General features: G+C 43.8%; 1 protein-coding gene across 1 annotated transcript; it reads right to left on the bottom strand.

Moving 5' to 3' along the window:
- Window positions 1-6,124: 6,124 nt before the first annotated feature.
- LOC138515486 (interleukin-8-like) lies at window positions 6,125-12,807 on the bottom strand. The gene is made up of 4 exons (XM_069630307.1): window positions 12,682-12,807; window positions 10,148-10,283; window positions 9,287-9,370; window positions 6,125-6,844 (listed from the first exon to the last, which is right to left on the bottom strand). The coding sequence occupies exons 1-4, from the start codon at window positions 12,749-12,751 to the stop codon at window positions 6,826-6,828; spliced, it is 309 nt and encodes a 102-aa protein (XP_069486408.1). The 5' UTR covers window positions 12,752-12,807; the 3' UTR covers window positions 6,125-6,825.
- Window positions 12,808-15,141: the final 2,334 nt, after the last annotated feature.

Genomic DNA, 15,141 nt, shown 5'->3' with positions numbered 1-15,141 from the left:
TCAGCCTCAAAGACTACATTACTTCTCCTCACCCCCTCGGTGCTGTGAGGTGGCCTTACTGTAGCATTAAGCACTATACAAGCAGCAAGTAGTATCACAGTCTTATGTGGTGACCGTCATGTGACACATGTAGCCCCATCAGCTGTGCAGTGGCTGCACTCTCAGACAATATATTATCAAAACATGACGCTATTCCCTCCAATTGCCCCTGTCCCTCAGCATGTGGCCATGCATGTATGGCACTTTGAGAGATGACCCATACTTTCCCCTCTCCCATTACTCCTCCTCCCTGATCAGACTTACCCATCACACTTTCCATTAAATATTCATGCTTACCCTACCAGACAAGCCACCAAACTCTTCCCTCGATTAATTCATCCCTGTCCTCTCCCAGATCCCCTGCAATGAATTCCATAACCCCAATAAATTCCTGCCCATTACCAGACTCAACACCTCACACTTCCCCCAAACCACTCACCCAACCATATTTCCTTTTGGCTGGTGCCTCCCCGATCACACACTATCCTGTCCTAATCGGTCCCACGAGAGGTGACCGCTGCACAATTAGGAACATAATGGTACATCTGATGAGATAGCACCAGAGTTGGGAAAAGAACCCAGCTTTGCAAGTTGCAAAGTCTTCAATTAATTACTACAGCACAGCCGTTTCCTTTGTCATTAAAGATATTTAAGAAATGTCTAGCAGTCACACTCTGCCGTGAGGATGCATACACACTGCAGGGTGTGTTATGTGTGCAGATGCAGCCCTTAATAATAAAAAAATATAAATTTTAACAAAACCCTATGTAGTATCTGCAGAGCCTGTCGTTAAGGGCTCCATTCCTGTCCTGGAGTCAAGTGTTCTTTGCCTTCTGACATCTTACCCAAAGCTCTTTGTGCTAAAGGAAGTGGAGGAGGCAGGAATAAAAGAGAGCTATAGACAGACACAAGATGGTGCCAATCTCCCCCTGTCTACACTAACCTCGCCCCTTCCCTTCTCCGTAGCATCGAATGTTCTTTTAGTGTGCAGCACATTGGTGTGAGGCTAGTCCTTTTTGAATTGGTATGCCCTTTGAATCCTGTTTCCCAACACTGGTCCTGCTCAGGTTTGTACTGATGGGGAGAGGTGTTACCAGACCTCACAAAGAATCAATGGAGAGGCACAGTGATTCAGTCTCCTGCTCTGTAGGCTTCCAGGGTCAGGTAGTCTAACCAGAATACACACAATACTTCCACAGCTGGCCGGGGCTCACATCTCTGACACATGCATGATATCAACCTGATGTGGCTTTCTTATAGTTGTGCGGATTACTGTCCACCATGCTGAACCCAAGGTGTGGCTTTATGTTTAAAGATTAAACTGCCACCAGAATACTAATTACTCATGACAATGTGGTCTTGGATCACAGATGCAGACTTTAAATGCAATCTCTGCATTGAAGTGACTTGGCTGTTACAGCACAGCTGTCAAAAGAACACCTGTTCCCTCTGAACCTGCTCTATGGCACTAGATAGCAGGCACTGCAGAGCATGAGACTGTCGTGTCAGGGCACAGATGTACACTATGTTTTTGGCATGGAGCTTATGGAAGGGACATCTGGTTAGCAGATCACCCTTTTTGTGATGGAATTACCCACATCATTTTATTAATTAATAGAAAAATTAAAATAAAAGTCTGATTGTCTTCACCCTTTCCTCACAGCAGTACAGTGGGTAAATTCAAGGCTTGAAAACACAGGCTCAAAACACAGTTCGGTATCTGTGCTTCACAGGATTTAATGAGACATGCCGTAATTGATGATAATGAATACTTCCAATAATTTCTAATATGCGTGGGATCGAGAGTTTGGAGGAAGAAGTGATTGTGTTTGGTGGTCTGTAGGTGGGGAGTAGTACATTGGAGTCATTTTGAGTTTATAGTAAGGGGGGCTATTTTTTGGAGGAGATCAGGAGTGACGGAAATCGAGTTCGGTTGGGGAATTGTGTAGTTGGAAGAGTCAGGCGAGTGATTTCTAAGTGGAATGGTGTGGCAGGGGTTGCATGAGCTTGGGGAGTCAATTAGAAGGAGACTGCGCTGATGTGGGGGTGAATGGCATGTGGGTGGAGAAAAATGGTGGGCATGTAGTGGGGAAAATTGAGTGTGGGGAGAAGAATGTAGGGGGTGTCTGCTGGGGCATCTGGCAGGTGCTGGGTGGGGTTTTGGTACACACAGGGCAAAGGCCAGCAGGCCCCTAGTGAAGGAAAGGAGTGTGACGAGAGGACGTTTGTTCGGCCTTTTGTTACTGGGGGTGGAGGGGTAATGGATCAGTGTGGAGTCTGTAAAATGGTGTGGGGACATAGGCATTCTGGCAGGGGCTGGATCTGATAGTGGAAGTAATGGGGTCTGGCAGAGTGGGGTTGGGATCTGCAAGAGGGAGGGTGTGGGGTTGGCTATACAAGGGGAAACTGAGTTTAGGAGGTTTTTTGTCTCCCTTTGTTTGTTTTGGCCGTACCTGCCTAGTTTAAGGAAATAAAAGTAAATGTAAAAATCTGCATGACAGACTATAACTGCTACTTCTTCTATGCTGTACATTCCAGCAGGTAACCAAAAGAAGCCACAAAAGCATAGATCTTTTCTGAGCTTTTGGCACTAGCTTCAAAAGTATGCACGCTCACTTTTTGACACTCATACCAGAAATCATACTAAATTGTGTAAATGTGTAAATATTAGGGTGCACATCTTTCACCCCCCCCCAACCCCTTGATCCAGAAAGCCAGACCATTCTATCTTTCTTCCCCTTTTGTTGTGCAAATAGCTGTTGATGGTTGATGTGGTTCCTTCTTGCTCCAGGAGATACACTGTGAGACATATCATACTTTGTACATATGCTAATCCCTGACAGTCCTCTCTATCTCTGGAAGGACAGCCCTGAAAGATAGATAAATACTGTTTAGCTGCTTTCTTCATGCTATCATTAGTTAGCTCTGGAACAAAGCTTTCCAAGGAGCTCTGGCAAAGAAGTGTACCTAATAAGGGGACCAGAGAAAAAAACGAAAATTCGAAATCACAGTGTTACATTACTAGGCTGTTCATCCGATCTCCCTCTCCCAACCCCCTCTTCTTCACTGTCAGCATGCTTAGCTTCACTTTCCTGTATCTGTGGCACTTCATTGGGTCAAGTCTAACAAGTATCTGGTAAAAATGACCAAGGATACTGGGCCTTGTGCCAATCAACTGAATGCCTGCCAAATGATGTCCGATGCACTGATGTGCAAAGGTCCCATCTTTCCACTGAGCTCAGGACCAGAGCATGTTTGAATTACGTTTCAGAGGGCACTCAACCTGACAACCTCCATGCTAAGAAAGTTGAAATGGGTGCATGGTGTCTTCATTTCTGTTTGTGGCACATATGATACAATATAGTGTGTGTGGGGGTGTGTGTGTGTAGGCTGAAGCTCGATGTGTTCACGTGATTGTTTGACAGGAGAAGCAGGCCACAGCATGAAAGTTATTAGCAGTAGACATGCCGGCATATGTTATTTATGTCGCATCAAAGTGATTGATTAAAGGTGAGAATGCTAGAATAAACTGTGGCCACAGTATCATAAAAGTGATATGCAGTGAAAATGTTGGCATATTTTCTTGAGAGCAGATTCATGAAAGTCATCTGCAATGGCAACAATGGCATATATTTTGGACACAGCTTCATTAAAGTGATTTACAGTGGCACTGTAACACATAATCTGGGTGCAGTATCATGAAAGTTATTTACCTGGGCAATGCTGGCATGTATTGGCACAGCTTCAAGATAGAATTTTACATTGTCAGTGCTGGCTTATATTGTGGATGCTGCTTCAGGATAGTGATTTACAGCGGCAACGCTGTCAATCATTATGGGCCAAGCTTCGTGAATGTGATTCAATGTCAATGCTGTCAAAGATTGTGGTTGGAGCAGCATGTACATGATATACTGTTGCAAAACTGGTATCTATTGTGGGGCAACATCATCAGTGTGATTTAATATATTTTGGACACAGGCATCATAAAAATGTTGTAAAATGCTCCTGTATACTGTTGGTGAGCTGCATTATTTCCTTTGTTATTCTCAAGAAACAAATGTAAATTGAATGGCTTTTCATCTAATTTTTCTTAAAGATTGTGGTGTCAATGCACCATTTCAACCCATCATTTAAAAAATGTTTTTGGGGGGATCCCCTTTCCAAACTCCCTGATGTTCCTTTTACTCCCTAGCTATTGTGCTAATGCAGGGAAATATTAATTCCCCTTCACTGAAAACATTCACCAGCCACCAAGGATCATGAATTCTTTGCAATGCTAGTGCCCCCAAAGGAGACACCTGCCCCCTAGCATCAAAGGCTACATCGACCACTGGGTGGCGGCAGTCTCAGACAAGAGTTCAGAGCCATGAAGTCATAATAATGACTGCGGTGTGCTGGGCTGCAGGCGGTTGCTTCTGGATAGCTGGTCCCATCTGGACGCATCTTGTTCACTTCATCTTTCAGCACAAGTGCCCAATAATAGCTGCCAGTTTTCCACAACCCAAACTCAGTTCTCATGCCAGCAATCACTAATTCATTGGCATGGTCAAACACACCGTACAATCCAGCCAAAACTGTCAAAGTTAAACTGTCAAGGATACAGTTGCAGTACAAGCCATCTTTGCCAAAGCACTTCTTTGTTTTCCTGCAATGTAATGTACAGTCTATCGTGTAATGGTAAGACTCGTGTCTAGCGAATTCCCATGCAACCGGAAGTGCTTCAAGGCCAGGCTTTGTATTGTCTATTGGACACTATACAAATGATGCATAATTTAACACGAAATGTCCTTGATCCGCGACATGCAGTGTGTGCGCATTTTATCTACATTTTAAGGATAGACAAGATTAAGGTGCAGATATGTGTTGCTTATGTCTATATCTGCACATGTGCAACAATATATATATATATATACTCACGTGCAATTAGTTTACATTGCTATTTGATGTAGGGATGGATGAATGACCAAGAAGGACTTCCAGCACTGTTTTCAGGTCTGACACTCACGAAAACGCCCAAAGCCGTGACCTATTGCCAAAAGGTAATATTTGTGTGTGCATTCAAGTTTGAGTGTGAAGCGGCACAGTTATAATTGGAGTGAAATAATATACACGCTATAGCACAATCATTTCGATAAAAGGTTCTGTGAGTGCCCTTGACTTTTCTAGCTGGAGCCTGAAAAATAGCGTCTCACATTTTTGTAAAGTGCTGCATATTGTTGTTCTCCTGGTCCCATGTGCTAATAGCGGTAGTGGGGTCTCTGGGAGGGGCGGGGAGCGGGCGGGGGGGCGGGGTGTTCCTGCTGGTCAATAATGGCCCTTTAGCCTGAGCCAACAGGGCTGAGCGAACCAAGGGCTTTCACTTGGAATAAGGGCAATTACCCACTAGCAAAGCACCCCAGAGTGGCAAATAATTGTATTCGCACCCCGGATAAAAATCCAAGGTGCTAAGAGTCATGTTGTATCAGTGATTGGCTTTTGCGTACTGTGCGAACAGATTTCCCTTCAAAAACTACAAACAAAAATGGCTGATAGAAATAATGCAGGTCGCTGGCAGTGAGTCCCTTCATTATTTCCACTACTGTGCCTCGGGTGTATCGGGAAGAAGTGAGAAAGCAACGGAAAGTGGGAGGAATGCTAATGAGGAGGAAGTGGTAGATTTAGGGCCCAGGGATTCTTTGGGGTGAGGCGAGTTTATGGAGTCCTGGATACTCACACAAAAAAAGATGGCAAACAGTGGGAGAGGCCAAGGCGGTGGGAATGGAATCTGGGATGTAACTTCTAGAATCAGCCCACATTTCTGGTCACCTCAATAGTCTGTGCCTCTCTCTCGGTGCCAATTAGGAATAGGCGCGATAACTTTATGCAATGGCAATCCATTTCTAAACCTATTAAGAATGAAGTTCTGAGTCTGTGCTGCCATGATTCAAACATGTGACTTTAGGTTGAGCACAGATGTCTGGGGTCAGTTTTAAACTCACAGCACTATCTTATCAGATATGCAAAAACACAACATTAAGCACTATGTCTTAACAACTCTGACCACATGTTTTTTTTAATTACAAATGAATAAATAAATATACGTTAACATACAATAACCCTACCACAAACAGCATCCCATTACAATACATGTTTCCATTGGACAGTGCACCTTTCATCCAGTGTATGAAAGAAACAATATAACACATTTAATACAAAATAACCACAATTGTTGATAAAACAAACGATGGCACAACTTGAAAATAAAAAAGTGCAAGTGAAACAGTGATTTCATGAGGTAGACAGGATGTCTCTCTGGCAGTGAGGAAGTGGGTGGGAGCTCTGGATGCCCGCATCCAGGCCTAACAGGTAGGTGTCTGCTTGGCGCTTCTAGAACAGTTTCTCATTTCTCTGCATGCATTCATGTACATGCATCTTTGAATGATATTGTCTACTTGGCCCCAGCACTGCAACAAAGTGCCCCCTGTACAGGCCCTGCTCCTAAGGGGGTGCTCACCGGAGGCAAAGATCCCAGCTCTCTCCACTGGCGGTGAGCAGAGTCCTGGAGTCCACTGGGCCGCAGTGTTTCTATTTACTGGTCTGTTATCCATAGAGACAATCCACATAGATCTACATTGGTATAAATATATTTTTAAAATATGAATAATTAAATATTAATAGTATAAATAAATAACTTTGTTAATGTCATTGCTGGCAATGAATTGCTGAAGGTCTTGCTTTCTTTCACAAAACAGATGCTTCGAGGCAGAACAAGGCCACTGGGTTCTCTCTTGGCTTGGAGGGTCTTTATCATTGTCCTTTGCTGGAACTGCAAGAAAAGGAAGTGGGCACGGGTCAAAAATGTGCCAATAGAATGCGAAAGTCAGCAAACGCAGTGATGTATTCATTAAGTAGTAAATATCTCATTGCATGCATTCAGTTGGGCAGCCAACATGAACAGGCTATCATTAAAATACAACAGCAGCTCTGTCCTTATTATGTGCTTAATCCAAGTAATGCAGAATCATTTTGCAAATTCCAGCACAACTTTTAATGCGTTCGATGAAATTGGACCAGTTCAGGAAATCAAGTGTAGGCTATTCCAAGCAGCCGTGAGCATGCACGCTTAGTGTAAACGAGATTGCACCATTCAGTAAATTAAGCCCTGCTCACCACTGTTGAGGTAGTTTGCGGTTACATGAACTACAAACAGTTTGCAAGCGAAATGCATCAATGTGCTGCACTTTTTACCTGCTTGCAGCAATTCTGAAATGAGCCAATTATGCGCTATCTGATTATTTTGGGGACTGACACTATGGCCCTCATTCCGAGGTTGTTGGTAGTCATGGCGCTATTTGTGCCATGACTGCCACCAATAACGGTACCGTGTCCGGTTTGGTGCAATGGGGACTTACCGGTCTAGTCAGACCTTGGCGGGACTGGTAAGTCCCCATTCACCAAACCATTCCCCATTCCAATTTGAGCCCCTACAGTGCTCAATGGGAATGGGGAGGGCGCAAATAACGGGCCGGCGTAGGCCAAGCCCGTTATTTGCGCCCAGGTCCCTTAACGGGTCCCGTCCTTAACACCTGGTCAGACCAGGCGTTAAGGAAGGGACCCGCTAAGGGACCTCGTACTAGGGCAGTAAGGGATTACCGGCACCGGTCTCGTTAACTGTGCCCGTTGTCCCTTACCGCCCTACTCGGAATGAGGGCCTATGTCATTATATTCCAGTGGCATCAAAAAGTTACTTTAAAACCGTCCACATTTTTTAACACACATTTTGATCCCAAGGTACACAGTATTCAGTTATGACAATACAAATTATTCTTTCCTAAGAAAGTGGTGTGGATCAGAAACCATGCATTCCGCTCAGGTCAAGAAACAGCATCTCATTTGGAAGTCATCCAAATGCATTGCACTTTGTGATTGGTTGTTGGTTCTTGAAAAGAGAAGAGGCTCACGTGCAAGCCAGTGGCAATAGGGTAAATGCAATCCCACAAGGCAGTGCAATAAATCTGGCAGACCAATACTTGGAGAGGGACGTGTTTCCTAGAAAGTGTAACATCATGAAATGCAAAGGATCAATTGTAGATTGGGGGCCAGGGGACGCCATGTCAGATCCACATGTTCATTATGCCTGTGCACCTTGCACCTGTTGCAGTGTGGGTATATCCAAGATGAAACTTCTGGGGTTTTCCCAGTCTTTACTCTTTCAAATGCCTTTCCGATAGTGTTTTTCCTTCACTAAATGTGCAGGGAAGGGATTTATCATCTCATCCTCATCTGATAAAGCGGTCTCCTGGACTTCGAGAGATTATGCAACTACCATCTCAGCATAATAGTTTTAGTTAGTCCAAAACATGGATTTTTTTAACTAAAGGAAAACATACACTGTGTTTCTGCGTCCCCCCCTTGCAATGCTCCCTATGCCCAAGAGAGGGGCTAACTGGGAAAAGAGGAAGGTAGGAAAAAGCAGTGATTGGTGTAGAATCTTCCATTCCAGCTCCTGGAAGCAGAGACACTGTTGGTTCCAGTTTTCTTGCTCAGTTTCACCACTGAGATGGCAGATGCCTTAAGTGGTGCGTTCTTCACAACACTCACCTTATCTAGTGGGGCAAGTGGAGCTCAAGACCCTACTCTTTAAGAAATGGCTCATCCCTAACACTCAGGTCCAAACCCCCTCCGGTCCCCACCCTACCTCTGACTGGGTGATCTGCTCCCCACTATTTATTCTCATGGGGTTTGTATATCCCTTGCTACCAAACTGCCTGCCATTTCCTTCCCCACTCCTTTGTATTTCTGCTTCCTACACTGTGTCCTTCCCCCTATGACTGTAAAAGGGATAGGGAGGTTTCGTTGTAGGATATTTGGTCGAGTCCAAATCCATTACATTTTTTGGGGCGAATTTGGTTGCAAATATATGTGGGTGGTGGGTAAGGGTAATAATTAAGGGAAAGGGTCTCCCCCCACATAGATTTGTGGCAAAAATGGCTTAAAAGAAAAAAAAATGGATTTGAATTCCACCAAATCGCCTCGATGAAATCATATAGAACACCGTAAAACACTGTTGTTTCCCAAAGCTGGGTCTGTGCTCAATAAATACCCTAGTAATAATAATGATAATAATAATAATATGAAGGGTGTCACTGGAAACTTTTGGAAAACAGCCTGGTTTGGGATACAAATACATTAAGAAACATTGCTGAATTTAGTCCTCCATGCCATATGATACACCTAAATACATTTGAAATAAATAGCTGTAGCTTACCTTTCCAGTATCCTTTTGATAATTCTCTCGACCCACTTTGCAGAAGGATCTAAGCACACAGCCTGCCCAGACTTCAGAGTGGCACTGTTTAATGGAAAGAGAAGAGAGACTTTCGTAAACCTCCTTTTACTGGATCGTGGTGTAGTTTCCCTTACATTAATAACTTTCATTGTGAATTACAGGTAAATAAAGGTGCTGAATGTGAAGCTCTAATACCAAGGCAGAGAATTGAATTTACATAAAAATGTTTATTCAAAACTGACAGGTCCAGTTGTGCAGGCCATTACAAGAACATGCTCACTCTGCGCATTTGTTATACAGGACTTGATTTCTTTTGTACATATAAGAGACACATTTGAGGAACTGAGGGTCCCTCACAACTGATCTATTTAGTATAAAGGATTGGATTTTTTCTGTAAATGCAAGAAACACATTTTGAGCCGCCCCATGTCCCTCTCAACTCACTCATTTGCTTTACGGACTGGATGTTTTTCTGTAAGAGGCACATGAGCAGGCCACGCTGGGGGATCCTGGGCCACTAAACCTCTGGCCCAGGAACCTCTGGCAGTGCGGAAGCACTGCGTTTGTATAAACGCATACATGTGTGGGTACAGATTTCCCAGCAATACAAGTTACAAGGTCAACTCCCAGCACCGAACAATGCATTCACTCTAGAATTTGGCCTTCCTTGAAGAGAGACCGAAGTAGGCAAGATGTCACTTACCTAGAGACCCTGACAGAAGTAAGATAGAGATCGTCATCATATTCAGGTACAATCATCTATCTGAATGTGCTTTGATTCCGCATCACTAGGGACTAATAACAGAGCAGCAGGAAAATGGCGCCTCTGGCAGTACTTACATAACTTCCACATTCGAGCAGTGGGCCCCACTTTTGATCATTTCCACAGTTTGAATGTGCTTGGGGTGGATGATCCTGGATTCCGTCTTTATACACTGGCACCGCAGCTCCGTTCCCATCCTTCCCAATGACATGCCTGAAAAAAAAAACAAGGGTCAATTTCCATGAAAATAAAAAATGCAGCGATTTTAAGATCACCGGGCTATAATGAGTTTACGGTTGTTTCCTACTGCGCACGACCACAGTGTCCATTTCAAAAGCCTGTATAATAACTTTGATGTGTACAATTCTTCGAAGATAAACTGCCATTACCACCTGTTGGACGCAATGTTGCAGAACCCAGAGTAAGTAAGAACACATGCAGCATGTATGGCAACTTTGGATGTCTGAGTACACATGATTGGTTCTCATTATCGAGCAAGAGGCACCCTCAGCCAAATGTGGGCATTTCACCATTCTAACGGTGGCAACATCATTTTATATTTGATACTTTGTATGGAAGTCACTAAGGCATTGTTAAACATGAGCCACAACTACGATAAATGTGGGTATCGCACCTTGAAAACGTAGGGCATAGTCCTGTATTATTTCACCTCATGCATAGAAGTAAGCCTCAATCACTCTAGTTGATCTACTGTATGTTCCTGCGACAGCGCGGAGGTTGTAAAAACATGCACTAGCCTCTGATGATGTTTTAATCTCAACAGACTGGTGCAGCATTCTGTTATTAGCCCGGTTGGGCATTATAATCACTGCAGGCAATTATTAGGCTGTGTCTGCCAGGAAGATGTGAATACAGATTGTAGTTGGAAAAAAACGGAGGCTGGTTGAAACCTTGGAAACATAAGCCCACTGTGCCTGTGAAGCCCTTTAGACTGTGCAGTGAAGGTGTGAAAAAGCAAATCCGTCTAACTCAAGATGAGTGCCTTTTGAAGCCTGCATTTTGTATTCGTTTTACAACATTGCTGTTTTTTCATACTAGGTTCCACATACAGAACTCATTGTGCTTAAATGTTTGGACACATTACACATTACATGCAAAACATTCAGTCAATAACATGGCTCTGCTTGAAATGTAATTTACATGCACTGGCATAGGAAGCTCTTGTCTGTTTCTTCCCAATTGTATTGCCCTGTAGATAAAGAGGTCGTGCAGAACTGAATTCCTTGCATACTTCTTCCTGCAGCTAATGGAGTTTAAAGTTGGAGAATGTCTTGTTTTTCCTTTCTATGTAAAAGATCTGACCCGCTCTGTGTATGAATTTCTTCATTTCTGATTTATCTTGTGACCACTTTCTGATGAACTCTCTGTTATTTGGAAAGCTTATGCATCTAACATCTCAGTGTGATGTTTTCAGTTATTCCAATGAAAGGTATCAAATCTTGGATTTTGTTTAACAGAAAATGTCAAATATCCTTGTCCTCAAGCTCAGGGACTATATCTCTCCAGCCCTACTATCTCTCCACTGGCCTGAGGTGGTTGATAGGAGGAAAAGTAAGACCCTCTGCATCATCCACAATGCCTTCTGGGGCCTGGGACTACGCTATCTTCCACTTTCCCTCACTAAATACTCCCCAGCTAGAGCCCTACACTCCTCTAACTCCAACACTCTGAATGCTTCTCCAAGCAGACAGGGAGGGCAGGTCTCTCTCCACAGCTGGTGCCTCCCTCTGGAACAGCCTCCCTGCCCATCTCAAACTTGACCCGGGCCTCTTGAAATTCCAGAAACTGCTGAAATCTCTGCTCTTCTCTACCTCATTCCATCCCTCTCTTCCCAGCTAATCTCCCCACTGCTGTTGCGACCGGTGGCCTGATCCTCATGCGCCTCACAGGATGCCCGCCTGTTCTCCCCAATCAATTCCAGCACCCCTCCCCCCACTGCACTGCCCTTGTGGGCCCCTCCTTGGCGGATCCACATCCCATCCTTGAGAGTCGCCTGTACTAGCACTTAGCCTGCGGTTCTCCTCCTGGCTCCCCTTAGCACTTCCCTCTCTGGCTCCCCTGTAGTGCTTGTCCACTGCTCTGCTTCCCTTTCCATCCCCATCCTCTGAACTTCTCCTCAATGCCCTGCACTTCCGAATGCCACAAGGCCGAGTAGGACCACGACTGCATATTTACTGTTATTATTTCTCCTGTTCCCTTCCCGTTAGGCTTCTGGCGCTTTGAAACACAATTCTGCTGTGTAAAGCCCCTTACAAATGCACAATAAAATAAATAAATAAAAATAAAATACTTTTTACTTTTCACAGAGTCCTCAGGCACAACGCCACAAAGATGTGTCTTAAACTTTTCTTGCTGTGGAAATGTACCAAATGTCCAACGCTGAATGTTAGTAAACTGATGCGCCTTTAAGTTTTTTACATTTTTTATTAATCTATGGGATGAGTTACCACGTATTTATGACAAAGGTAATTTGGTAAGAATGACCGTATAGATGTGCCAATCAAAAGGTGCAAATATGAAACCAATAGCGGACGGAGCAGGATGTCATTAATATTGTTAGAATTATCGAATTGGCTACTGTTAAGCTTACCTTCAGTCACGCAGGCAGACAGAAGACAAATGGCCAGAATAGCAAGCATGCATTTTCCTTCGGTTGCCATGGTTACTGGAGCGCTTCCTTCCTGCTTACTCTATCTTGTAGGCCTTGGTGAAGTTAGTTCCTATGGTCGCTGAGAGTTTATGCTCTTCCAGCTGCCAAGGCCTGCTCATTTATACTGCGTCCAGAAAGAGCGTGCTCGTGCCTGGTGACGTAGGGGAATTTCCAGACATCCCAAGCAAGGGGACCCTTTTGCCGCACAGCAGAGCCATGAGCCTCAATGGATGCCATTGTTGATATAAGGCAACGCCGGAACTTCCATTTTACTCGTCTTTAGAAATGTTTCTATCGAGCAATTTTTGAAAAAACGGCACCGCTTTTTTTCATGCAATGTGTCTGTTAATTCCAAGCTACATAACTGCGATTGGTGGATGTTGGCCAGTTTCCTTTAGCTGCTTCGGATGGTTGCTTGAGTGAGTGAAATAACGAAGCCATGATACTCTGGGAAACCCCAGCAGCGGATTCGGACTTTAAAGGTTCCAGATTGGGAGCGGAGAGGATTTGGTAGCATTCATTCAGAAATACAGACATTCTTGTAGAAGGGAGCGGATTTTCCAAAATAACTGTGCATTTATATATCGTCAGCTGCATGAATGCCCTGGAATAATAGCAAAGCGGGCTGTAGAAATACAAAACTATAGGTAAACAAACCTAGTGGACGTTGAAATGTGTTGTTTTACCGGTTTTTTTCTTCCCCAATTGTGCCCAGCACAGCAGTGTTAATGGGCGCAACAAAACTAGAGAAAGACAGAAAATCATATAATCAACATTAACTTGAAATATTGTCAAGGGTGATATTTGATATTCATTTTCAAGTAATTAAATTAAAAAAAACGGAGAACAGGCATGCGTGCTTCTGTTGTTTGTTGTGTAAATTCACCAATAAAGATGTTTAAATTGGAAAGCAAGACAAGAGATGGGAGCTGGCGCGTGACATCCACTGCCAGATTACTGGGGGGCTTCCAGGCTCCAGAACCTTGAGGGGGGTCCATTAACAGAGATGATTTCAAGCCTCTGATGAATGTAGTGCCCCGACTCTTTACAGTGTCATAGCAGACTGCCAGCCTGGCCATTGGCGCAGCACAGAATACGTGATCGGCGCCACCCCCTCGGTGCAGCAAAGGGACCAACCTTAGTCCTAGAATGATGTGGGCAGCATTCATACGTCATATGGTTTATACAGCCCGTCGCATGCAGGGCAGACAGAACAACGATGACCTGGAGGCTCCGCATAGCAACTGCCAGTTACATTCGTGACCATCTAACCAGCAAGGTTCCGTCTGTATAAACCAGACCATATTTCCCCTCTGAATTGTTATGCAAAGATGGACGAACACTGTCACTTTCAAGCCCTTCTGGCCTCCTCTACTGTAATAACAGATTAGATTTTGGCAACAAAATTGGAATCAAATTGAAAGGACGTCTGGGCTAGTTCAATAGTGTATGAATATAATTGTAGATACGTTTAGTGCAAGGATTTGGACATACTGCTTGTAAATCTGATCACATGGTGCAATTTTCAAAATAGGTTGTGTTGGGTACGTCGTACGTTTCTAAAACCATGCAGGGTTCACTAAAAATATTTGAGCCTGCATTAGCGTGAGACTGCCCCCTACTAACACGCCATTAAGAATGTTATAAGGGATGTGACCTAGCAGTTCGGGCTGGACTGCCCCTTTTGGGGTGGGACCAAGCATGATTTGCATACAGTCTTTCCCCTTCTGTAATGGCTTGGCAGGCGAAGAACGATGGTCTGGAGGGCTGCCCAGAGCAATGCCAGGGGTTAAGATTCAGTCTAAACCTTCCAGCCATCACCTCTTTGTTTTTGAGTATGTTTCTAAAACCTTGCAGGGTTCACTAAAAATATCTCACAATTTGAGCCTGCACTAGCTTGGGACTGCCCCCTACTACCAAGTCATTAAGAATGTTATAAAAAATAATAACATGACCATTGAAATAGTCCATGCAACAAACTAAGATATCTTTTGACACCCATCTCACTGGAACTTATTTATTAACTGGTGATGACTAAAAGGCTGAGCCAAACCTGCACAGCATTCAAATCTCCATTATGCAGTTCACAAAAAACCTCTACAACAAGTACTTAGCATGCTGAACTACCAAGACAACAATCAACAGGTTTTCCAGAAAATTTCTATTGATCATTTAAATTAGAATCCAAGTAAATACCCATTGCAATTAACTATAAACATCTCATAAAGTAACATGCATACAATTTGATAGGAAATGCAGATATAATGTCTGAGGGTGATCAAGTATATGATTCCCATGACACAATTAAAGCACCAAGGTAGAACGAGGATATTTGTTTATAAACCAAGTAAACGAAATAATCAGTGCGTTATGCGGTAGTAGTAGATAGCAATTGTAAAG

Source organism: Ambystoma mexicanum, chromosome 6q, assembly GCF_040938575.1.
Source record: "Ambystoma mexicanum isolate Mex_15411 chromosome 6q, UKY_AmexF1_1, whole genome shotgun sequence".
In the NCBI taxonomy this organism is placed as follows: Eukaryota; Metazoa; Chordata; class Amphibia; order Caudata; family Ambystomatidae; genus Ambystoma; species Ambystoma mexicanum.
The sequence above is the reverse complement of the archived record's forward strand: the minus strand, read 5'-3'. Positions and strand labels throughout refer to the sequence as shown.